Source organism: Anomaloglossus baeobatrachus, chromosome 1 (genome assembly GCF_048569485.1).
Source record: "Anomaloglossus baeobatrachus isolate aAnoBae1 chromosome 1, aAnoBae1.hap1, whole genome shotgun sequence".
In the NCBI taxonomy this organism is placed as follows: Eukaryota; Metazoa; Chordata; class Amphibia; order Anura; family Aromobatidae; genus Anomaloglossus; species Anomaloglossus baeobatrachus.
In genome coordinates, this window is record NC_134353.1 from 925,309,641 (window position 1) to 925,336,392 (window position 26,752).

Consider the following 26,752-nt stretch of genomic DNA (forward strand, 5'->3'; position numbering starts at 1 on the left):
ACACCCAACCATTGTGATCTATGGTGAGTGACCCCTACACTTTAGGGCCTTGTGAGAACCACATCTACTATACATTTATGTCTGGACTTGTGGATATTCATAAAAGTACAAAATGGAAACCCCCTTTAAATGAGGATTAGGGGTCCCTTATATCTAAAGCTGGATTCCGATGTGCAAGAAATACGGGCCACGATTTCCAGACTGCGCTCATCTCCTCTCCTGTACTCCTATAACGCTCAGGTGAGGAGGTGCACGGTCCATAAGCAGACACAAGTCTGAATTTAGCCTACACATATGGTCAATGGTCATATGTGCATTTATCACTCAGGATAGAAAATCAGTAGAATTATCTATTTCTCAAATGTATTGGAATGACTGTTTTTGGTCAAGAGAGAACACACTGCAGTAGTGAAGATTACAGAAGGAAAATAAGCAATAAGAGATGAGAAAATCAGTCTAAACACTGGAAAAAAACGTGGTGTGGAAACCAAGAAAATGGCGGACGAGCTTACTATAGGCGACACTTCCGGTTCGTGGAGTCTGCCATAGAGTCTACGGCGAGAGGTAGAGCGGCACCACTGACTCATGGCTCAGTGCGGACGGTTGGGTGGTGTCTACCTTCGCGCATGCGCACTGGACAACTGGAAGTCAATCTGATGCAACCGGCTGATAGTGTGTGAGAGGCATGGAGGAGCTCACCGGGGGCACCGAGCAGCTGCGGATAGGTGAGCACCGGCGGGGGCACACACTGACGGGGGGTACAACGTGTAAAGGAGGCAGCTCTGACATTATGCTGCAGGGGGCGGGGAATTTTAACCCCTTCTGTGCTCCTGCCATCGATTAATGTGTCTTATGAACCCTCGACTTTAAGAGCTCTTCTTGCTGTCAGTGAATGAGGACGTGCTCTCAGCCTCTGTAGCACAGAAAGGATCTGATGCAATGCAGCAAAACCTCAGCTGTGAGCAGTGTCTGGGGCTTCCTGGGTGGAAACAGGATTGTGCCTGTTCACTGACAGCAAGCAGAGGCCACCAGAAATCCCACAAATGCCCAAAGCCTGTTCCTCATTGTAGGACCGTGTGCTCGTTTGGCTGTGCTCCCCTCCAGTGGCAATCGGTAAAGGGACGCTGCATCGGCGGATTGTCCCCCTCCCCTCCGGGGACAGCCAATATGTGGATGCTGCATCGGCAGACTATCCCCCTCCCCTCCGGGGACAGCCAATATGTGGATGCTGCATCGGCGGACTGTCCCCCTCCCCTCCGGGGACAGCCAATATGTGGATGCTGCATCGGCGGACTGTCCCCCTCCCCTCCGGGGACAGCCAATATGTGGATGCTGCATCGGCGGACTGTCCCCCTCCCCTCCGGGGACAGCCAATATGTGGATGCTGCATCGGCGGACTGTCCCCCTCCCCTCCGGGGACAGCCAATATGTGGATGCTGCATCGGCGGACTATCCCCCTCCCCTCCGGGGACAGCCAATATGGGGACGCTGCATCGGCGGACTGTCCCCCTTCCCTCCGGGGACAGCCAATATGGGGACGCTGCATCGGCAGACTATCCCCCTCCCCTCCGGGGACAGTCAATATGGGGACGCTGCATCGGCAGACTGTCCCCCTCCCCTCCGGGGACAGTCAATATGGGGACGGTGCATTGGCGGACTGTCCCCCTTCCCTCCGGGGACAGCCAATATGTGGACGCTGCATCGGCAGACTGTCCCCCTTCCCTCCGGGGACAGCCAATATGTGGATGCTGCATCGGCGGACTGTCCCCCTTCCCTCCGGGGACAGCCAATATGGGGACGCTGCATCGGCGGACTGTCCCCCTTCCCTCCGGGGACAGCCAATATGGGGACGCTGCATTGGCGGACTGTCCCCCTCCCTTCTGGGTTCAGCCAATATGGGGATGCTGCATCGGTGGACCCGTCCCCCTCTTCTTCGGGGACAGCCAATATGTGGACGCTGCATCGGCGGACTGTCCCCCTCCCCTCCGGGTACAGCCAATATGGGAACGCTGCATCGGCATACTGTCCCCCTCCCCTCCGGGTACAGCCAATATGTGGATGCTGCATCGGCGGACTGTCCCCCTCCCCTCCGGTGACAGCCAATATGGGGACGCTGCATCGGCAGACTATCCCCCTCTTCTTCGGGGACAGCCAATATGTGGATGCTGCATCGGCGGACTGTCCCCCTCCCCTCCGGGGACAGCCAATATGGGGACGCTGCATCGGCAGACTATCCCCCTCTTCTTCGGGGACAGCCAATATGGGGACGCTGCATCGGCAGACTATCCCCCTCCCCTCCGGGGACAGCCAATATGTAGACGCTTCTTCGGCAGACTATCCCCCTCCCCTCTGGGGACAGCCAATATGGAGACGGTGCATCGGCGAACTGTTCCCCTCCGTTCAAGAACAGCATATGGGCTCTCTGCAGCCCAATATCTCATCACAATGCACAATTCCCAGTTCAATTCTACAGTTCCAAAGTTTGGGGTCACCCAGACAATTTTGTCTTTTTCATGAAAAATCCTACTTTTATTTATCAGATGAGTTGCATAATGAATAGAGAATATTGTCCAGACAGTGATGAGGTTAGAAATAATGATTTTTACTTGAAATAATAATTTTCTCTTCACCCATTGCTTTCGGCACAGAATTCTCCTTTGCAGCAATTCCAGCTTTGCAGACCTTTGGCATTCTAGATGTTAATTTGCGGAGGTAATCTGGAGATATCCCCCCCATGCTTCCCCCCCCCCCCCTCACACAAGTTGGATTGGCTTGATGGGCACTTTTTGCACCATACGGTCAAGCTCCCCCCACAACAGCTCTATAGGGTTGAGATCTGGTGACTGGGCGGCCACTCCATTACAGATAGATACCAGCTGCTGCTTCTCCCCTAAATAGTTCATGCATAATTTGGAGGTGTGCTTTGGGTCATTGTCCTGTTGTAGGATGAAATTGGCTCCAATCAAGCGCTGTCCACAGGGTATGGCATGGTGTTGTAAAATGGAGCGATAGCCTTCCTTATTCAAAATCCCTATTACCTTGTACAAATCTCCCACTTTACCAGCACCAAAGCAACCCCCGACCATCACATTACCTCCACCATGCTTGACAGATGGCGTCAGGCTCTCTTCCGGCATCTTTTCAGTAGTTCTGCGTCTCACAGATGTTGTTCTGTGTGATCCAAACACCTCAAACTTGGATTCGTCTATCCATAACACTTTTATCCAATCTTCCTCTGTCCACTGTCTGTGTTCTTCTGCCCATATTAATCTTTTCCTTTTATTAGCCAGTCTTAGATATGGCTTTTAATTTGCCACTCTGCCCTGAAGGCCGGCATCCCGGAGTCGTCTCTTCACTGTAGACGGTGACACTGGCGTTTTGCGGGTACTATTTAATGAATCTGCCAGTTGAGGACCTGTGAAGTGTCAATTTCTCACACTAGAGACTGTAGTTGTCTTGTTGCTCAGTTGTGCAGCGCGGCCTCCACTTCTCTTTCTACTCTGGTTAGAGCCTGTTTGTGCTCTCCTCTAAAGGGAGTAGCACACATCGTTGTAGGAAATCTTCAGTTTCTTTGCATGGAATATCCTTCCTTTCTACGACCAAGAATAGACTGTCGAGTTTCACATGAAGTTCTCTTTTCTGGCCATTTTGAGAGTTTAATGGAACCAATTAATGTAATGCTCCAGATTCTCAACTAGCTCAAAGGAAGGTCAGTTTTATATCTTCTCTAATCAGCAAAACTGTTTTCAGCTGTGCTAACATACTTGCACAAGGGATTTCTAAACACCCTAAACTTTTGAACTTTAGTGTGTGTATATTTATACATGTATGTAAATATATATATATATATATATATATATATATATATATACACATAAACAAACACACATATATATATATATATATATATATATGTATGTGTGTGTGTGTGTGTGTGTGTGTGTGTGTGTGTGTATATAGATATATATAGATTTTGTGTGTATATGTGTATATATATATATATATAATATTATATAATTAATGTGTGTATGTGTGTGTGTATATAGATATATATATATTTTGTGTATATATACATGTGTACGTATGTGTGTATATAGATATATATATTTTGTGTATATATACATGTGTGTGTGTGTGTGTATATGTATATATATATATATATATATATATATATATATATATATATATAATTAGTCAAAAAGCCAGATATAACGACCAATATATTATGAATACAGCACCGGAGTGAGGGATATGAACCACTAATCAAGTAGGTGTTAAAGGATGATAGCCGCACAAATGCGTCTGTTGGTGCTGGTGTTTACACACAGGAGTGATGGAAGTGAATACATCCGCACAGGGTGGACCCTGTGTACACCAGACACCAGGCCTACAGGGGACGCCAAACGCAACCCACGCGGAAAAAGATAGACACAATTTGACCAAACAATGATCAAAGTAACACAGAATACTGAGCCCTCCCATGTGAGTGCAGGGGCCTGACTATGGACTGTGCTGGCATTTCCCTGCGCTCACATGGGAGGGTTTTAGTATTTCGTGTTGCTCTGCCACTGTCAGGCCTGGTTTCTGGTGTACACAGGGGTGAGAGCGGCTGTTTTGACTTCCTTGACTCCAGTGTGTAAACACCAGCAGCTACAGACACATTCGTGCAGTTTTCATTTAACACCGAACCATTTTAATAAGCGGTAAATTGCAGAAGGGAATGTATTAACAAGCGCTATCCGAAAATATCCAGCCATAAAGATAGGAGTACTTACCCTTTAAGTGATTAGTTAATTTACAGATCTGCAGATCGTCTCCCTGCAGAGATGGGCACTAGTAATGGCTCTGCAGATAGTCTCCTTGACAAAAACAGGGAAAATTGCAAACAAAAAGTTTCTCCATTGGTAGCCTATGTTCCAGAGCTGCGCTCACTATTCTGCTGCAGTCGCTGTGTACGTACAATACATTACTGATCCTGTACTGATCCTGAGTTACCTCCTTTATTAGGCCCTGTGCGCACTAGGCCGTTTTGCCCGCGGATTTACCCGCGGATTTGCTGCGGAAATTTCTTGAGAAATGTCTGCAATCTTTGTGCAGACATTTCCCAGCAAATCCTATGAGAAAAAAAAATATCTGTGCGCACTGTGCGTATTTTTCTCAAGAAATTTCCATGAGAAAATTTTCTCGAGAAACTTTCTTGAGAAAATGAGCATGTCCATTATTTTCCGCAGGTACCTGCGGTATACCCCCAGAATTGCACTCCATTCACTGTAATGTAATCGCGAAATACCGGAGGTATACCGCAGGTAGTAAATGATGTGCAGAACACCCCCGGTATAGCCGCGATTTACCTGCGGTAATGCTCATCGCTGCCTGCGATTTTGCAGGAAGCGATGTCATTATGCCAGGAAGAGGAAGCGGAGCAGAGTAAACACACACGTCACACTCCCTGGACGCCGCACAGAAGCACTTCCGTGTGACGTCCAGGTGCCCGTGCAGTCTGTGTCCCGCTCCAGCCTCGCGGCTGCCTGCCCTGCAGGGTGTCAGTGTCTGCCCGCAGTATCAGCAGCTTGTCACCCTGCAGTGTCAGTGTCTGCCCGCAGTATCAGCAGCTTGTCACCCTGCAGTGTCAGTGTCTGCCCGCAGTATCAGCAGCCTGTCACGCGGCAGCAGCCTGTCACGCGGCAGCACAGGCAGACACTGACACCCTGCAGTGCTGGCAGCCGCGGGGATGACGATCGCTGCTGTCAGGAGGTGAGATCATTACCTGCTGTGACGATCTCCTGACGTCACCGCTGTCACTGCTGTCTATGCCCGTCTCGCGGGCGGCCCGAGACTGTCACTAGCAGTGACGTCACGGGCTCTCGCGATACTGACAACGCGGCGGGCATAGAAGTCAGTGACAGCGCTGACGTCAGCAGTACAGGAGATGATCACAGAAGGTAATGATCTTATCTATGCTCCTGATGGCAGCGCTCGGCATCCCCTGCAGTGACCTGGGCTATTGATGTTAGCTCAGGTCACTGCATTGCTCTCCCAGCCAATGGGGAACATCCTGTTCTTCATTGACTGGGACAGCGACTATGGTATGGATCGCCGTTCCCCCCCCCCCCCCCCCCTTATTGGATTACGCCGGACGTGGAATTGATTGTTCTTTTCAATAAATTGGTTAAAGAGGGAATGTTTTGGGGAGTGTTCTTTCAAATAAAACTTTTTTTGTTGTCTATTTTTTATTTCTTACTGACTGGGTTGGTGATGTCGGGTATCTGATAGACGCCTGACCTCACCAACCCCAGGGCTTGATGCCAGCTGACCTTACACATCTGGCATCAACCCCATATATTACCTTGTTTGCCAACGTACCAGGGCAACGGGATGAGTTGGGGCGAAGCGCCAGGATTGGCACGTCTAATGGATGCGCCACTTCTGGGGCGGCTGCGGCCTGCTATTTTTAGGCTGGGGAGTGTCCAATAAGAGTGGACCTCACTAGTCTGAGAATATCAGACCCCAGCTGTCCGCTTTGCCTTGGCTGGTGATCCAATTTGGGGGGGACCCCCACGTTTTTTTGTTTTAAATTATTTATTTAATGTAAAATAACAGCATGGGGTGCCCTCTGTTTTGGATTACCAGCCAAGGTGAAGCTGCCAGCTGTGGTTTGCAGGCTGCAGCCGTCTGCTTTACCCTAGCTGGCTACAAAAGATGGGGGGACCTCACGTCGGTTTTTTTTTAAAATTATTTATTTATTTTATGGCTAAATACAAGGCTAAGCACCCTTTAGTGCCACATGAAAGTCACTAAAGGGTGCCAGCTTAGAATATGCAGGGAGGTGGGACATTATATAGGTCTTTCTCATCTATCTATCTATTTATCTATCTATTCATCTATCCATCTTTCCTTCTATCTATCTATCTATCTATCTATCCATCTTTCCCTCTATCCATTATCTTTCTATCGATTATCTATATTATTTATTGCAAAACCGCAGGGACCAACCTCCAGTAAATCCGCGGCAAATCCGCATGCGTTTTTCCCGCGGATTTTTCCGCAGGTGCGGAAATCTTCAACTCCCAGAAGTTTCTCAAGAAATTTTCTTGAGAAAAATCACTTTTCTAGTGCGCACAGAGCCTTATACTCCAGAGCTGCACTCACTATTCTGCTGGTGCAGTCACTGTGTATATACATTACATTACTTATCCTGTACTAATTCTGATTTACATCCTGTATTATACTCCAGAGCTGCACTCACTATTCTGCTGGTGCAGTCACTGTGTACATACATTACTTATCCTGTACTGATCCTGAGTTACATCCTGTATTATACTCCAGAGCTGCACTCACTATTCTGCTGGTGCAGTCACTGTGTACATACATTACATTACTGATCATGTACTGATCCTGAGTTGCATCCTGTATTATACTCCAGAGCTGCACTCACTATTCTGCTGGAGCAGTCACTGTGTACATACATTACATTACTGATCCTGTACTGATCCTGAGTAACTTCCTGTATTATACTCCAGAGCTGCACTCACTATTCTGCTGGTGCAGTCACTGTGTACATACATTATAATACTTATCCTGCACTGATCCTGAGTTACTTCCTGTATTATACTCCAGAGCTGCACTCACTATTCTGCTGGTGCAGTCACTGTGTACATACATTATAATACTTATCCTGCACTGATCCTGAGTTACTTCCTGTATTATACTCCAGAGCTGCACTCACTATTCTGCTGGTGCAGTCACTGTGTACATACATTACATTACTGATCCTGTACTGATCCTGAGTTACTTCCTGTATTATACTCCAGAGCTGCACTCACTATTCTGCATCTGCATCCTGAGTTACTTCCTGTATTATACTCCAGAGCTGCACTCACTATTCTGCTGGTGCAGTCACTGTGTACATACATTACTTATCCTGTACTGATCCTGAGTTACATCCTATATTATACTCCAGAGCTGCACTCACTATTCTGCTGGTGCAGTCACTGTGTACATACATTACTTATCCTGTACTGATCCTGAGTTACATCCTATATTATACTCCAGAGCTGCACTCACTATTCTGCTGGTGCAGTCACTGTGTACATACATTACATTACTTATCCTGTACTGATTTTGAGTTACATCCTATATTATACTCCAGAGCTGCACTCACTATTCTGCTGGTGCAGTCACTGTGTACATTCACATCTAATGATTTTTTTCTTACAGGAGAGATGTACATTTCTGATAAAGAAGGGGATGACGCCACTGGAGATGGAACCAAGGAAAAACCTTTTAAGACCGTCCTAAAGGTAAAATTAGAGTTTTTAAAGATATGAATACTATTACCACCAATGCATCTAGAGCAAAAATAAAATTATTCCTCTCTCTGTCTGTCTATGTAGCCATCGCATAAACCCATAATATAATTCTAAGCTGTATAGTCATGAAGGAGTTAACCAAAGATAATGAAGCCAGAATGTGAAGCTGCAGTCTTATCAGTAGAGCTCACACAGAAAGAATGTACAAGAAACAAACAATGTGCTGGGAGAAAATAGGGAGTGAAATACTCCTTACTCCCTTTTTCTAGCTTCAAGGTTAGAGATGCAAACTGTACAATTGGGTTGCTTCCAATACACGAGCTCAGTGGATGACGCTGGCTGAAAGAGAGAACATGTCTGTGTTCATTGTCTTATACATTGATATATCGGCATTGATATACAGCTAATACGGCACCGTCTCTGAATATCCCGAACGAAGACTCCATTAGCAATCTTTACCTAAATTCCTCCCTTGACAGTCATATCTCCTGATTAGAAAGTTTCCGGTTTGTGATTACAGTCCTGACTTAGGCCTGTGTCTCCATGGTAACAGACCACAAACAAGCCCTGTGTAGTGTGTTTCTGCAGCCGCATGTTCCTTCCTGGGACTCCCAGTGTGTTTTCTTCTTTCAGGCTATGCTGACAGTAGGGAAGGAGCCGTTTCCGGTCTTCTATGTGGACTCGCAAAAAGAGAACGAGGTGGGACATTGGCTGATTCTTTTTGTCTTTCAGGCTTTCCCATGCAGTGAGCACATATAATGGCAGCGCGGCATGTGACGGGACTGGTGGAGCCAAAAACATGGGTCGTGAACTTCCCCATCATCGACCTGTGTAAACGTGCTGCCGAATTGAGTAGTGTACTCATTGTTGTCGGCAGCACTTTCTCCTGTATAAACCGGATGTGCTGCCGACAATGGGCGCAGTGAATGGGGGCAGAGCCGTCACTGTTATCTAGCATCGTTCTGCCCCTGTGTGAATCACACCACACACAACTTCCATATAATTGATCGGATCTTAATTTTGGACAAAAATGGACCCTTCAAGTTGGCTTTAGGGGGTCCTCTCCTCACAAAAGAAGCGCAGCTGCAAAAAAAACTGGCCTATTAGAAGCTTAGAAGGAAGGCGCACCACTGCTGACACTGCGGATCCCCGGATATCGGGGGATCATGTATAAATTTCTTTGTCGCTCCATTGGGAGACCCAGACAATTGGGTGTATAGCTTCTGCCTCCGGAGGCCACACAAAGTATTACACTTAAAAGTGTAAAGCCTCTCCCCTTCTGCCTATACACCCCCCGTGCCTCACGGGCTCCTCAGTTTTTATGCTTTGTGCGAAGGAGGCTGACATCCATGCATAGCTCCACATCTTAAAAAAACCAAGGAGAAAAATTGTATGAAAAATACCCTGAATATAAATAAATAAATTGCAAGTGCTTAATAACAGGGTACTTAGTGTATACATTTTTGCAAACCACTTGCCACCATCCATATTGGAGTTCTGACATGACACAAGTCAGGTATTGATAATGTTTTTAACTTCAGTAGGTTAGGGACTGTCTCAGATGGGTACACCGTGACGAGGTGAGACAGCTTTTTACCTCATTGCAAAAATGTATACACTAAGTACCCTGTTATTAAGCACTTGCAATTTATTTATTTATATTCAGGGTATTTTTCATACAATTTTTCTCCTTGGTTTTTTCTAGTCTTAAGGCTGCAATTCACATGCTTAATGTTGCATGTTTACTGAACATTGTTTCAGCTCAGGTTTTTGTGTTTTTTCCACATCTTAGTCAGCAGCAGCTGCTGACTATGTCGGATGGAAGAAAAGAGGGCCCATAACAGGGCCCCCAGCATGCTCCCTTCTCACCCCACTCTGGTCAGCGGTGTTGTTAAGGTTGAGGTACCCATTGCGGGTACATAGGCAGGAGCCACATGCTGTTTTCCTTCCCCATCCCTTAATGGGCTCTGGGTGAAGTGGGATCCTAACCGGTCTCCAGGCACGGGGACCGTGCTCCCTCCGCAGCCCCTGGGGAATCTGCTGGACAGGAGCCGGGTATCGTCAGGGACAAGGCCCTGCTACTGTGAGGTACTCTGTGTCCCCTTGGGGGACCGCGCATGGAGCGCTTGTGCCATACACACTGCAGCACTGCTGGGTGTGTTAGTGCGCCGGGGACTACCGCGCCGACCGCGCTTATTTGCCGGCCGCGCTTATAACTTTAGTCCCCGGCTTTTGCGGCCTAGTATCGCATACTCCCGCCCCCGGGCCTGCCAGTCAGGGGAAGGGCGGGACGCTGCACAGGACGTCAGCGCTGAGGGCTGGAGCATACTTTGTATCCTCCTCCCCCCTCACTCAGCACAGTGGGGCATCAGATTCCCGCACTTTCTAGGGCACGCCCACGGCCCCCTCCTCCCCACAGAACGCCGGCAGCCATTCCTGTCAGCACTTCTGACGCTGGAGAGGAGAGACAACACGGCTCTGGGAGGCCCAGGCAGGGAATCTGGTGATCACACAACCTCTTTGAGCGGTCGGTAAGCAGCACCTGTGGTGGTGGCCCCACTGAGTGCCGAAGTGTACATATATATATATGCTTATATGCTATACATTTACACTGTACGGTCGCACTGTTGATTTTTGGCTATATACCCTCCTGGATTGTACTCAGAGGAGACAACAGCATGTCGTCCGCAAAAAGCAAGGGTGCCAAAGCACATGCTTACTTTGCAACCTGTACCTCATGTGCGGCTATACTACCGGCAGGTTCCACCGACCCTCATTGTGTGCAATGCTCGGCCCCTGTGGCACTTACTCAGCCGGAGCCTCTGCTACTGGTGGCCCAGGTGGAACCACCTGCTACCACTGTCCAGGTGACAGGGACGGAGTTTGCAGTATTTGCTGACAAACTGTCTGAGAGTATGGATAAATGGTCTGCTAAGATACTAGAAGCCTTACAGTCCAGGCCGGTGACTCAGGCCCCGGGCACTGTTGAATCATTGACCCCAGGCCCCCCTCAGTTGGAGCAGCAAAGTGCTCCTGGGGTGACCCATAGGTCCCAGGGTGAGGTCTCTGACACGGACCGCAGTCCCAGGCCGCCTAAGCGGGCTCGCTGGGAAATTCCCTCGACTTCATCACACTGTTCAGGGTCTCAGCAGGAGGACTCTCTGGATGATGAAGCGGAGGTAGCAGATCAGGATTCTGATCCTGAGGCCGCTCTCAACCTAGATACACCTGAAGGTGACGCCATAGTGAATGACCTTATAGCGACCATCAATCAGGTGTTGGATATTTCTCCCCCAGCTCCTCCAATTGAGGAGTCAGCTTCTCAGCAGGAGAAATTCCGTTTCAGGTTTCCCAAGCGTACATTGAGTACGTTTCTGGATCACTCCGACTTCAGAGAGGCAGTCCAGAAACACCGAGCTTGTCCAGATAAGCGTTTTTCCAAGCGCCTTAAGGATACACGTTATCCCTTATCCTAGGGCGGCACGGTGGCTCAGTGGTTAGCACTGCAGTCTTGCAGCGCTGGGGTCCTGGGTTCAAATCCCACCAAGGACACCATCTGCAAGGAGTTTGTATGTTCTCCCTGTGTTTGCGTGGGTTTCCTCCGGGTACTCCGGTTTCCTCCCACATGCCAAAGACATACAGATAGGGACTCTAGATTGTGAGCCCCAATGGGGACAGTGTTGCCAATGTATGTAAAGCGCTGTGGAATTAATAGCGCTATATAAATGAATAAAATTATTATTATTATTATTATTATTATTATTATTATTATCCCTTCCCCCCTGACGTGGTCAAGGGCTGGGCTCAGTGTCCCAAGGTGGATCCTCCAGTCTCCAGACTGGCGGCTAGATCCATAGTTGCAGTGGAAGATGGGGCTTCACTCAAAGATGCCACTGATAGACAGATGGAGCTCTGGTTGAAATCCATCTATGAAGCTATCGGCGCGTCTTTTGCTCCAGCATTCGCAGCCGTATGGGCACTCCAAGCTATCTCAGCTTGTCATGCGCAGATTAATGCAGTCACACGTACGTCTGCTCCGCAAGTGGTGTCCTTAACCTCTCAGGCGTCGGCGTTTGCGTCCTACGCCATTAATGCTGTCCTGGACTCTGCGAGCCGTACGGCGGTAGCATCCGCCAATTCGGTGGCAGTCCGCAGGGCCATGTGGCTACGTGAATGGAAGGCAGACTCTGCTTCCAAAAAGTTCTTAACCGGTTTGCCATTTTCTGGCGACCGCCTGTTTGAGCGATTGGATGAAATCATTAAACAATCCAAGGGAAAGGACTCATCCTTACCCCAGTCCAAACCAAACAGACCTCAACCACGGAAGGTACAATCGAGGTTTCGGTCCTTTCGGTCCGCGGGCAGGTCTCAATTCTCCTCGTCCAAAAGGCCTCAGAAGGATCAGAGGAACTCCGATTCATGGCGGTCTAAGTCACGTCCTAAAAAGACCGCCGGAGGAACCGCTCCCAAAGCGGCCTCCTCATGACTTTCGGCCTCCTCACACCGCATCCTCGGTCGGTGGCAGGCTTTCCCGCTTTTGCGACGCCTGGCTGCCACAGGTAAAAGACCGTTGGGTGAGAGACATTCTGTCTCACGGTTACAGGATAGAGTTCAGCTCTCGTCCTCCGACTCGATTCTTCAGAACATCTCCGCCCCCCGAGCGAGCCGATGCTCTTCTTCAGGCGGTGTGCACTCTGAAGGCAGAAGGAGTGGTGATCCCTGTTCCTTTTCAGCAACAGGGTCACGGTTTTTACTCCAACTTGTTCGTGGTGCCGAAAAAGGACGGATCCTTCCGTCCTGTTCTGGACCTAAAACTGCTCAACAAACACGTAAAAACCAGGCGGTTCCGGATGGAATCGCTCCGCTCCGTCATCGCCTCAATGTCCCAAGGAGATTTCCTAGCCTCAATCGACATCAAAGATGCTTATCTCCACGTACCGATTGCTCCAGAGCATCAGCGCTTCCTGCGTTTCGCCATAGGGGACGAACACCTTCAGTTCGTGGCACTGCCTTTCGGCCTGGCGACAGCCCCACGGGTCTTCACCAAGGTCATGGCAACAGTGGTGGCAATCCTACACTCTCAGGGACACTCGGTGATCCCTTACTTAGACGATCTGCTTGTCAAGGCACCCTCTCAAGTGGCATGCCAACACAGCCTGAACACTGCTCTGGAGACTCTCCAGAGTTTCGGGTGGATCATCAATTTTCCAAAGTCAAATCTGACACTGGCCCAATCACTGACATATCTTGGCATGGAGTTTCATACTCTCTCAGCGATAGTGAAGCTTCCGCTGGACAAACAGCGTTCACTACAGACAGGGGTGCAATCTCTCCTTCAAGGCCAGTCACACCCCTTGAGGCGCCTCATGCACTTCCTAGGGAAGATGGTAGCAGCAATGGAGGCAGTTCCTTTTGCGCAGTTTCATCTGCGTCCACTTCAATGGGACATTCTCCGCAAATGGGACAGGAAGTCGACGTCCCTCGACAGGAACGTCTCCCTTTCTCGGGCAGCCAAGGCTTCCCTTCAGTGGTGGCTTCTTCCCACTTCTCTGTCGAAGGGGAAATCCTTCCTGCCCCCATCCTGGGCTGTGGTCACGACGGACGCGAGCCTGTCAGGGTGGGGAGCGGTCTTTCTCCACCACAGGGCTCAGGGTACTTGGACTCAGCCAGAGTCCTCCCTTCAGATCAATGTTTTGGAGATAAGGGCAGTGTATCTTGCCCTAAAGGCGTTCCAGCCGTGGCTGGAAGGCAAGCAGATCCGAATTCAGTCGGACAACTCCACAGCGGTGGCATACATCAACCACCAAGGCGGAACACGCAGTCGGCAAGCCTTCCAGGAAGTCCGGAGGATTCTGCTATGGGTGGAAGCCACAGCCTCCACCATATCCGCAGTTCACATCCCGGGCGTAGAAAACTGGGAAGCAGACTTTCTCAGTCGCCAGGGCATGGACGCAGGGGAATGGTCCCTTCACCCGGACGTGTTTCAGGAGATCTGTTGCCGCTGGGGGATGCCGGACGTTGACCTAATGGCGTCCCGGCACAACAACAAGGTCCCGACATTCATGGCACGGTCTCAAGATCACAGAGCTCTGGCGGCAGACGCCTTAGTTCAGGATTGGTCGCAGTTTCAACTCCCTTATGTGTTTCCTCCTCTGGCACTGTTGCCCAGAGTGTTACGCAAGATCAGGTCCGACTGCCGCCGCGCCATTCTCGTCGCTCCAGACTGGCCGAGGAGGTCGTGGTACCCGGATCTGTGGCATCTCACGGTGGGCCAACCGTGGGCACTACCAGACCGACCAGACTTGCTGTCTCAAGGGCCGTTTTTCCATCTGAATTCTGCGGCCCTCAACCTGACTGTGTGGCCATTGAGTCCTGGATCCTAGCGTCTTCAGGGTTATCTCAAGAGGTCATTGCCACTATGAGACAGGCTAGGAAACCAACGTCCGCCAAGATCTACCACAGGACGTGGCGGATATTCTTATCTTGGTGCTCTGATCAGGGTTTTTCTCCCTGGCCATTTGCCTTGCCCACTTTTCTTTCCTTCCTTCAATCCGGATTGGAAAAAGGTTTGTCGCTCGGCTCCCTTAAGGGACAAGTCTCAGCGCTCTCTGTGTTTTTTCAGAAGCGCCTAGCCAGACTTCCACAGGTACGCACGTTCCTGCAGGGGGTTTGTCACATAGTCCCTCCTTACAAGCGGCCGTTAGAACCCTGGGATCTGAACAGGGTGCTGATGGCTCTTCAGAAACCACCTTTCGAGCCAATGAGGGATATTTCTCTCTCACGCCTTTCGCAGAAAGTGGTCTTCCTAGTAGCAGTCACATCACTTCGGAGAGTGTCTGAGCTAGCAGCGCTGTCATGCAAAGCCCCTTTCCTGGTGTTTCACCAGGACAAGGTGGTTCTGCGTCCGGTTCCGGAATTTCTCCCTAAGGTGGTATCCCCCTTTCATCTCAATCAGGATATCTCCTTACCCTCTTTTTGTCCTCATCCAGTTCACCAATGTGAAAGGGATTTGCACTTGTTAGATCTGGTGAGAGCACTCAGACTCTACATTTCTCGTACGGCGCCCCTGCGCCGCTCGGATGCACTCTTTGTCCTTGTCGCTGGCCAGCGTAAAGGGTCACAGGCTTCCAAATCAACCCTGGCTCGGTGGATCAAGGAACCAATTCTCGAAGCCTACCGATCTTCTGGGCTTCCGGTTCCCTCAGGGCTGAGGGCCCATTCTACCAGAGCCGTGGGTGCGTCCTGGGCTTTGCGGCACCAGGCTACGGCTCAGCAGGTGTGTCAGGCAGCTACCTGGTCGAGCCCGCACACTTTCACGAAACATTATCAGGTGCATACCTATGCTTCGGCAGATGCCAGCCTAGGTAGGCGAGTCCTTCAGGCGGCGGTTGCCCACCTGTAGGAAGGGGCCGTTTTACGGCTCTATTACGAGGTTTTACTTTACCCACCCAGGGACTGCTTTTGGACGTCCCAATTGTCTGGGTCTCCCAATGGAGCGACAAAGAAGAAGGGAATTTTGTTTACTTACCGTAAATTCCTTTTCTTCTAGCTCCAATTGGGAGACCCAGCACCCGCCCCTGTTCCTGTTCCCTTCGGGCTGTTGTTCTTTGTGTACACATGTTGTTCATGTTGAATGGTTTCAGTTCTCCGAAATTTCTTCGGATTGAATTTACTTTAAACCAATTTATAACTTTTCCTCCTTCTTGCTTTTGCACCAAAACTGAGGAGCCCGTGAGACACGGGGGGTGTATAGGCAGAAGGGGAGGGGCTTTACACTTTTAAGTGTAATACTTTGTGTGGCCTCCGGAGGCAGAAGCTATACACCCAATTGTCTGGGTCTCCCAATTGGAGCTAGAAGAAAAGGAATTTACGGTAAGTAAACAAAATTCCCTTCTTTCCTAAGTGCTTTCTTAGGCTCACAGGCACATGATATACCGTATTTTTTGTTTTATAAGATACACCCCAAATTTAGAGATAAAAAAGGGGGGTCTTTCTTATACTCCGGTGGTTTCTTACTGGAGCGGGCGGCAGCGGTCGTGGAGCGGGGTCACAGGAGGCAGGGGCGGTGCTGCAAGTGTTGTGGTGGGGGCGGTGCTGGCTTTGTAGAGCAGGACGGTGCAGGGGTGTCCCAGATGCTCTGTCAGTAGTGCGGGCTTCAAAGAAATGGCGCCCAGAGGCGGCACGTGTGTAGATTGAGCTCTCGGCTTAATGACAAGCCAAAATCTCATCTGTGCATGCACCACCTCCAGGCTCCATTTTCCTTAAGTCCACTGCTTAGAGATCAATGGGCCGGAGGTGGAACGTGCGCAGAAGAGATCTTGAGCTGAGGGCTCCATTTGCGCACACGCTGACTGCGGTACCATTATTTGAAGCCCGCACCCACCGCACGGCCTTGCTCGCACAGCACGCACCCACCACCGCTCGCACAGCCGACAGAACATCTGGGATACCTGCTGTACCGCCCTGCTCCACAGCAGCCCCCCACCGCTGCCAGCGCAGCCCCCCACCGCTGCCAGCGCAGCCCCCCACCGCGGCCAGCGCAGCCCCCCCACCGCGGCCAGCGCAGCCCCCCCCCACCGCGGCCAGCGCAGCCCCCCCCCCCCACCGCGGCCAGCGCAGCCCCCCCCCCACCGCGGCCAGCGCAGCCCCCCCCCCACCGCGGCCAGCGCAGCCCCCATTCTCCACCTCCCGGTAAGCGACAGTCGAATTTTAAGACACAGCCCTCATTTTCCTCCCAAATTTTTTGGAGAAAACTTACGTCTTATCTGAAAAATACGTTACATTTGTTCCCCAAAAACTACTGCAACGCTTTGCCCAAAATAACCCCAGAAAATTGTGGCTAAAGCGTACAAAAAAAAATAAAAATCAGATGCAACAAGTGAACGCCGCTGTAGTGTATGTTTCCTGCTGACTATACATTGACCAAGGTCTTTAGGACCTGTGGAGGGGGCAGCATTGTATGGTTCTTGCTGATGTACATGTAGCTGGTGCGGTACCATAAAAAGTGCAGGTTTGGCTGATGTACAATCCTAAATTTCATTTTTTATCCGTTTTCCTTCTCCAGAGATGGGACGTGATCTCCAAGACCCAACTGAAGAATGTGAAGAAGCTCTGGACCCGGGAACAAATGAAGAATGAGGCCAAGGAAAAGAGAGAGGTCAGGAGAGTCCGATGCTGATGTATACATCGCCACCACTAAGGTCCCTTTCACATTGCGTTGTGACCTCCATTCAGTGGTCCCGTTGGGGCTTCCAGCCGAACCGCCTGCAAAACGGGTTTTGGACGTATGTGCTGACGGGGTCACTGACTGTAATGATGCAGACAGAGTCCCCGTGTGCTGTGTCGTGCACCATTTTCCGGGGTATACGCTTACTGCAGGCGGACACCCAGACGCAGTCTACTACATTTGCATGTCCGCCTCCAGAAAGTGTATACTCCCAAAAATGGTGCAAGACAAAGCACACGGGGACTCAGTCTGCACCATTATAGTCAATGGCCCCATCGGTACAATGCATCCAAAACTCGCTTTGCAGGTGGTTCGGACGGAAGCCCCGACGGGACCACTCAACGGAGGTAACAATGCAGTGTGAAATGGGGGCCTAAGTTCGTCATTACCCAGATCAGATATAGAAGACATTGTATCATGGAGAGATTCTGAGCAAACTGCCTTTTATGTGTGGTCGGCTTGATTTATCTATGAATTACAAGGATAGATTTTTCTTTTTCTTCATCGTTCCTTATGGGAGACCCAGACCATGGGTGTATAGCTTCTGCCTCCGGAGGACACACAAAGTACTACACTAAAAAGTGTAGCTCCTCCCTCCGAGCATATACACCCCCTGGATAACCAAATCTAGCCAGTTCAATGCTTTGTGTTCAGGAGGATCACACATGCATTTTCATCTGATTTTTGATTTTAAAGAGTTGGAAGAAAAGTGGGTCCAAGCTGGACCCCCGGCATGTCCCTTCTCACCCCACTGTGTCGGCGGTGCTGTTAAGGTTGATTTCAAGGCTGGAGCCTTTACATGCCGCGCTCCTTCACCATCCCTCGGGCTCTGGCTTGAAGTGGGAGCCAGCACGGTTCTCACTGCGTTGCAGGAGACCGGTCTCCATCTGCAGCCCTCTCAGGACCCTACCGGACGGAGCACTCATCCCTCAGGGACCTGGCCCTGCGTCTCTCAAGCTAAGTATTGAGACGTTATTGTCAGGGGGTCCCTTGCATTTTTTATTGTTGGGGAGAGTGTGTTATTTTGGTGACGTTTCCGGACGGTTCTCTGGGTTTCCCCTGAGAACCGCGCCGAGGGTGCCTGCTCGCCGGCCGCACTGTAAAATTTAGTCCCCGGCTTCAGCTGCGGCCTACTTTCGGTTTCACTGCCCCTGCATGTCATTCATGCAGAGGGACAGTGCGGCGCCGCCCACCGGCCGTTCAGCAGAGGGGAGGACACTCATCTCTGAGGAGATGTTTCCCTCCCCTGTATATCCCCTTGGCCCTCCGGTTCCCGCTCTTGGACTAGGCCCCGCCCCCCCTCCTCACTCCGGCGCCATTTTATCAGCGTTCTCACACTGATCGGCGCTGGCTGCTGCATCTCTGTAACCTGTCTGGGGGTCCGAGCTGTGGAATCCGGAGGGCACACAAAACGGTCTGGTAAGCCACAACCTCTGGTTGTGGACTTTATTATACACTCTCTGGGGGTCATTCTGAAGGAGTGTGTTTCTTCATCGTTCCTTATGGGAGACCCAGACCATGGGTGTATAGCTTCTGCCTCCGGAGGACACACAAAGTACTACACTCAAACGTGTAGCTCCTCCCTCCCAGCATATACACCCCCTGGTAGCCAGTCCTAGCCAGTTTCAATGCTTTGTGTTCAGGAGGTCACACACACATGCATTCTCTGATTTTTGATTTTTTGGATTTCAAAGATTTGGAAGAAAAGCGGGTCCAGTCTGGACTCCCGGCATGTCCCTTCTCACCCCACTGTGTCGGCGGTGCTGTTAAGGTTGATTTTACGAGGCTGGAGCCTTCACATGCCGCGCTCCTTCACCATCCCCTGGGGCTCTGGCTTGAAGTGGGAGCCATCACGGTTCTCACTGCTTTGCAGGAGACCGGTCTCCATCCGCAGCCCTTTTCAGGATTCTGTCGGACGGAGCGCTCACCTCCCAGGGACCTGGCACCTGCGTCTCACAAGCTAAGTACTGAGACGTTTTTACCACAGAAAGTGGTCTTTCCAGGGGTCCCTTGTACTTATTTATTGGGGAGAGTGTGTTATTTGACTGTGTTGACATTTCCGGCCGGTTCTCCAGTTTTCACTGGAGAACCGCGCCGATGGTGCCTGCACGCTGGCCGCATGTTTAAATCTAGGCCCCGGCTTCGCCTGAGGCCTAGTTTCGGTTTCACTGCCCCTGCATATTAGTCATGCAGAGGGACAGTGTGGCTCCGCCCAGCGGCTGTGCAGCACAGGGAACGGACACTCCTCACTGAGGAAAGATTCCCTCCCCTGTATGCCTCATTGCCCGCTCTCAGAGTAGGCCCCGCCCCCTCTCCTCGCTCCGGTCGCCATTTTCTCAGCGTTCTCAATGTCTGCATAGGCACAGAGATACCACATTGTGACAAATGGGGGCCTGGGCTGGGGGACTGGAGGGCACAGAAATGTATGTTAAACGGTCTGGCAAGCCACAACCTCCAGTTGTGCAGCTGCTTATATTCTCTGTTTATATACTCTGTTGGGGGTCATTCTGGAGATGCATTCCCTCACAGAGCCCCCACTTCTGCAGCATGTCTCACATCAGAGCAAGGCTGCAGGGCTGTTCTTAATATGCACTGCATGTAGACTCGTACTGCCTGTACTGAGCACACAAACACAGTGGTCCCTCAGCCTGGAGGCTCATCAGTGGTCCCTCCAGCTGCTCCGGTGGTGCTGAGCATGCATTAGCCCCCTTCTCAGGGCGCTTCTGCTGCTACGGCTCGCTCAGCAAAGCTCTCAGAGGACTCTTCATCTGGTCTCAGACCCCGTCCTCCTAAAATGGAGACGCAGGGTCCCCTGTCCTTCCCCGTCCCGCAGCTCTGATTCACGAGCTGACTCACTGGACGAGGAGGATGTCTTTACTGGGGGCTCGGACGCTACTTCATGTACCATTGATCTGTCCGAAGGTGATGCAGATGCTAATGATTTGATTGCGTCCATTATATTTGTACTGGACCTCAATCCGCCTGTATCAGGGGAGTATCCCCCTCTGGCAGAAAGGCATCAGTATACCTTAAAGAGAACAAGGAGTGTGTTCCTTAACCACTCCAGTTTTCAGCCCACTGTGACCAAGCCCAGAGCCTGTCCTGACAAACGCTCCCAAAGCGTGGTTCTGATGACTGTTCCCCCTTCCACCAGAGGTGGTCAAGGAGTGGGCTCATTCACCAAGGGTGGTCTCTCCGGTGTCTAGTATTTCAGCCCGGATAGTTGTATCAGTGGCTGACGGCACCTCTCTAAGGATCCCACTGTACATTAATTCTGTACTGGACCTCAATCCGCCAGTATCAGAGGAGCAACCCTCTCTGGCAAAAAGGCACCAGTTTACCTTGCCTAAGAGAACAAGGAGTGTGTTCCTTAACCACTCCAGTTTTCAGGCCACTGTGACCAAGCCCAGGGTCTGCTCTGGCAAACGCTTCCCAAAGAGTGGTTCTGATGACAGTCTTCCCCTTCCACCAGAGGTGGTCAAGGAGTGGGCTCATTCACTAAAGGTGGTCCCTCCGGTGTTTAGACTCTCAGCCCGGACCGTTGTATCAGTGGCTGATGACTCCTCACTTACGGCTTTGCTGTCCGCCAGGTTGTCCTTCTGGCAAATCTGTATGGAGGCGGCAGGGGCCTCGTTCTCCCCAGCTTTTGCAGCAGTGCGGCTTTCAAAGCCATCTCTGCTTCTCTAGAGGAGATGCATTCCCTCACAGGGACTCTTTGCCCGAAATGGTTACCTTAACTTCCAGACTTCAGTCTTTTCGTCCTATGCCATGTCTGCCATGCTGGAGACTCTCACCGCACTGCGGTGGCCTCGGCTAATTTCCTCGCTATCCGCAGGCTCCTGTGGCTTCGGAAGTGGAAGGCGGATGCTTCTAAAGAAGTTCCTTGCTGGGCTCCCTTTTGCAGGGACCAGACTATTCGGGAACAACTGGATGAAATTATTAAGGAAGCTCTTGGCGGGAAGAGTTCTTCCATGCCACAAACCTAACCAGGAAACCTGTCCAGGGCAGGAATCAGTCGAGGTTTCGTTCTTTTCGTTCCTCCATCTGATCGTTCTCTAAGCCCTCGGCCTCGTCCCTCAGCCAAGGATCGTAAACCCAAATGGCGCACGAGAAGACCGCAGGAGATGCTGCCACTAAGTCAGCCTCCTCCTGGCTATCTGGCCACGCCAGCAACGTCCTTGGTCGATGGCAGGCTCTCCCACTTTGGCGACGTATGGTTTTAACACGTCTCCGATCAGTGGGTGCGAGATACCATCTCCCACGGCTACAGGATAGAATTCTATCCAGCCCGCCAAACAGATTTTTTCTGTCAACTCCCCCCTGCTCCAAGGCCGCCTCCTTCTCACAGGCTGTGGCATTCTTGCAGGCCACTGGAGTAATTGTACCGGTTCCCGACTGGGACGGTTCTGAGATTTCTGCTTAAATCTATTCCTAGCACCCGAAGAGGGCGGTGCCTTCCGACCTGGATCTCAAGCTTCTCAAGCATGTTCAGGTGCGGCATTTTCGCATGGAGTCTCTGCGATCAATCAATGACCCAAGGAGATTCCCTAGCATCCATCGACATCAGAGATGCCTATCTGCATGTGCCAATCGCAGTTTCACGCCAGCGTTGGCTACGTTTTGCAATCGGAGTGGTCCAATTCGTGGCTCTTCCCTTGGGGTTAGCCACGGCCCCTCGAGTATTCTCAAGGTCGGGGCAGCTGTGATTGCGGTCCTGCACCTCTAGGGGTTGGCAGTGATCCTTTCTTTCTCGCTCTATTGGGAGATCCAGACAATTGGGTTGTATAGGCTATGCCTCCGGAGGCCGCACAAAGTATTACACTCAAAAGTGTTAAGCCCCTCCCCTTCTGCCTATACAACCCCCGTGCTCCCACGGGCTCCTCAGTTTTTTGCTTTGTGCGAAGGAGGTCAGACACACACAGCACAGCTCCACAGATTGGTCAGCAGCAGCTGCTGACCATGTCGGATGGAAGAAAAGTGGGCCCATATAGGGCCCCCAGCATGCTCCCTTCTCACCCCACTCTTGTCGGCGGTGTTGTTAAGGTTGAGGTATCCATTGCGGGTACGGAGGCTGGAGCCCACATGCTGCTTTCCTTCCCCATCCCCCTCAGGGCTCTGGGTGAAGTGGGATCCTATCGGTCTCCAGGCACTGAGACCGTGCTTCATCCACAACTCCTGTGGAGACTGCTGGATAGGAGCCGGGTACCGTTCAGGGACATGGCCCTGCTACTTGAAGGTACTCTGTATCCCTGTGGGGACCGCGCACGGCAACACCTCAGCTTTGCTGGGTGTGCTAGTGCACCGGGGACCGCGGCGCTGACCGGGTTAAACTGTGCCATTACACACTCAGCGTCGCTGAGTGTGTTTATATGTAGGGGCTACCGCGCTATCCGCCGCTGCCATGGGAAACTGCGGCGCGGCTGGGACTTGTAGTTCGCCGGGGACTTCGGCGCAGGCCGCGCTTTTACGGCGGCCATGCTTATACTCGAGTCCCCGGCTTTCTTGCGGCCTAGCTTCCTTTTCTCCCGCCCCCAGCCCTGACAGGCAGGGGAAGGGCGGGACGCTGCACGGAACGAGCAGCACTGAGGGCTGGAGTATGATTTGCATACTCCACTCCCCTCACTGTGCACAGTGTGAGCACCAGTTCCCGCACTTTTTCGGCCACGCCCACGGCTCCCTCCTCTCGTCAGGACGCCGCAGCCATTCCTGTCAGCTCCTCCGACGCTGCAGAGAGGGACAAACCCTGGGAGACCCAGACACGGTCTCTGGTGGCCTCACAACCGCTTTAGGCGGCTGGTAAGCAGCACCTGTGGTGCTAGCCCCATGGTGCTGTAGTGTATTGATACATTATTTGTTTATAGTATATACTCTACACTGTATGAGCACAGTTCATTTTGGCTATATACCCTATTGTGTTACTCAGGGAAAACAATAGCATGGCGCCCACAAAAGGCAGGGGTGCCAAAACACAGGCTTATTATGCTGCCTGCGCCGCATGTAAGACCCCGCTACCGGCAGGTTCCACTGACCCTCATTGTGTGCAATGTTCGGCCCCTGTGACACTTCTTCAGCCAGAGCCTCTGCTAAGAGGGGCCCAGGGGGAGCCACCTGTTGACACTGTCCAGGTGACGGGGACTGAGTTTGCAAAACTCTCTGAGACTATGGCTAAGATACTAGAAGCCTTGCAGTCCAGGCCGGTATCTCAGCAAAGGGACTCTGTTGAATCATTGTTCCCTGACCCCCCTCAGTTGGTCCAACAATGTCCTCCCGGGGTATCTCATACATCCCAGGCTGAGGGTTATGACTTAGACCCCAGCCCCAGACCGAATAAGCGGGCTCGCTTAGAATTTCCCTCGACATCATATTGTTTAGGGTCTCAGCGGGGGGAATCTCTGGTTGATGATGCGGAGACAGCTGATCAGGATTCTGATCCTGAGGGCGCTCTCAATCTTAATACTCCAGACGGGGACGCCATAGTGAACGATCTTATTGCGTCCATCAATCAAATGCTGGATATTTCTCCCTCAGCTCCTCCGGCGGAGGAGTCAGCGTCTCAGCAGGAGAAATTCCGTTTCAGGTTCCCCAAGCGCACACCGAGTATGTTTCTAGACCACTCTGATTTCAGAGAGGCAGTCCAGAATCACCATGCTTGTCCAGATAAGCGTTTTTCTAAGCGCCTTAAGGATACACGTTATCCTTTTCCCCCTGACGTGGTTAAAGGTTGGACTCAGTGTCCCAAAGTGGACCCTCCAATCTCCAGACTGGCGGCTAGATCCATACTTGCAGTGGAAGATGGGGCCTCGCTCAAAGATGCCACTGACAGGCAGATGGAGCTCTGGTTGAAATCCATCTATGAAGCTATCGGAGCTTCTTTTGCCCCAGCATTCGCAGCCGTATGGGCGCTACAAGCTATCTCAGCAGGTCAAGCGCAAATTGAAGCAGCCACATGCACGGCCGCGCCACAAGTGGCATCCATTCCCACCCAGACCTCGGCAATTGCGTCTTACGCTATTAATGCGGTCCTGGACTCTGCGAGCCGTACGGCGGTTGCGGCCGCCAATTCGGTGGTACTCCGCAGGGCCTTGTGGCTACGGGAATGGAAGGCAGATTCTGCTTCCAAAAAGCGCTTAACCAGTTTGCCAATTTCTGGCGACAGGCTGTTTGGCGAGCGTCTGGATGAAATCATCAAACAATCTAAGGGAAAGGATACATCCTTACCCCAGCCCAAACAGAACATACCCCAACAGAGGAGAGGGCAGTCGAGGTTTCGGTCCTTTCGGGGCGCGGGCAGGTCCCAATTCTCCTCGTCCAAAAGGTCTCAGAAAGAACAAGGGAACTCTGATGCATGGCGGTCTAAGTCACGTCCTAAAAAGACCACCGGAGGCGCCGCTAACAAAGCGGCTTCCTCATGACTTTCGACCTCCTCTAGTAGCATCATCGATCGGTGGCAGGCTCTCCCGCTTTTGCGGCACCTGGCTGCCACAAATAAAAGACCGCTGGGTGAGAGACATTCTGTCTCACGGTTACAAGATAGAGTTCACCTCTCGTCCCCCGACTCGATTCTTCAGGTCATCCCCGCCTCCCGAGCGAGCCGAGGCTCTTCTGCAGGCGCTGGGCACTCTGAAGGCAGAAGGAGTGGTGGTCCCTGTTCCTCTTCAGCAACAGAGCCACGGTTTTTACTCCAACTTGTTTGTGGTCCCAAAGAAGGACGGGTCTTTCCGCCCGGTCCTGGACCTGAAACTGCTCAACAAACACGTAAAAACCCGACGGTTCAGGATGGAATCCCTCCGCTCCGTCATCGCCTCAATGTCCCAAGGAGATTTCCTTGCATCGATCGATATCAAAGATGCTTATCTCCACGTACCGATTGCTCCAGAGCACCAGCGCTTCTTGCGCTTCGCCACAGGAAACGAACACCTGCAATTCGTGGCACTGCCGTTTGGCCTGGCAACAGCCCCACGGGTTTTTACCAAGGTTATGGCTACTGTAGTAGTGCTCCTACACTCGCAGGGTCACTCGGTGATCCCGTACTTGGACGATCTGCTGATCAAGGCACCCTCTCAAGAGGCATGCCAACGCAGCCTCGACGCTACCCTGGAGACTCTCCAGGGTTTCGGGTGGATCATCAATTTTCCAAAGTCAAATCTGACACCGGCCCAATCGCTGACATATCTTGGCATGGAGTTTCATACCCTCTCAGCGATAGTGAAGCTTCCGCTGATCAAGCAGCAGTCACTACAGAAAGGGGTACAATCTCTCCTTCAAGGCCAGTCACACCCCTTGAGGTGCCTCATGCACTTCCTGGGGAAGATGGTGGCAGCAATGGAGGCAGTCCCTTTCGCGCAGTTTCACCTGCGTCCCCTTCAATGGGACATCTTACGCAAATGGGACAGGAAGCCGACGTCCCTCGACAGGACCGTCTCCCTCTCTCAGGCGACCAAAGCTTCCCTTCGGTGGTGGCTCCTTCCCACTTCATTATCAAAGGGGAAATCCTTCCTACCCCCATCCTGGGAAGTAGTCACGACGGACGCGAGTCTGTCAGGGTGGGGAGCGGTTTTTCTCCACCACAGGGCTCAGGGTACGTGGACCCAGTAAGAGTCCTCGCTTCAGATGAATGTTCTGGAAATACGGGCAGTGTATCTTGCCCTGAAAGCGTTCCAGCAGTGGCTGAAGGGCAAGCAGATCCGAATTCAGTCGGACAACTCCACAGCGGTGGCATACATCAACCACCAAGGCGGCACACGCAGCCGGCAAGCCTTCCAGGAAGTCCGGCGGATTTTGATGTGGGTGGAAGCCACGGCCTCCACCATATCCGCAGTTCACATCCCAGGCGTGGAAAACTGGGAAGCAGATTATCTCAGTCGCCAGGGCATGGACGCAGGGGAATGGTCCCTTCACCCGGACGTGTTTCAGGAGATCTGTTGCCGCTGGGGAGTGCCGGACGTCGACCTCATGGCGTCCCGGCACAACAACAAGGTACCAATGTTCATGGCACGGTCTCAAGATCCCAGAGCTCTGGCGGCAGACGCCTTAGTTCAGGATTGGTCGCAGTTTCAGCTCCCTTATGTGTTTCCTCCGCTGGCACTGTTGCCCAGAGTGTTACGCAAGATCAGGGCCGACTGCCGCCGCGTCATCCTCGTCGCTCCAGACTGGCCGAGGCGGTCGTGGTACCCGGATCTGTGGCATCTCACGGTCGGCCAACCGTGGGCACTACCAG

General features: G+C 51.6%; 1 protein-coding gene across 1 annotated transcript in view; it reads left to right on the forward strand.

The window, feature by feature from the left end:
- The first annotated feature begins 616 nt into the window (after nt 1-616).
- Nucleotides 617-26,752, forward strand: part of NARS1 (asparaginyl-tRNA synthetase 1) — a 90,233-nt gene continuing 64,097 nt past the window's right edge. Inside the window, exons 1-4 of the mRNA XM_075328128.1 lie at nt 617-725; nt 8,218-8,300; nt 8,943-9,008; nt 17,374-17,466. Coding sequence (XP_075184243.1) covers nt 686-725; nt 8,218-8,300; nt 8,943-9,008; nt 17,374-17,466 — 282 coding nt within the window. The 5' untranslated portion in view covers nt 617-685. The remainder of the gene's footprint in view (nt 726-8,217; nt 8,301-8,942; nt 9,009-17,373; nt 17,467-26,752) is intronic.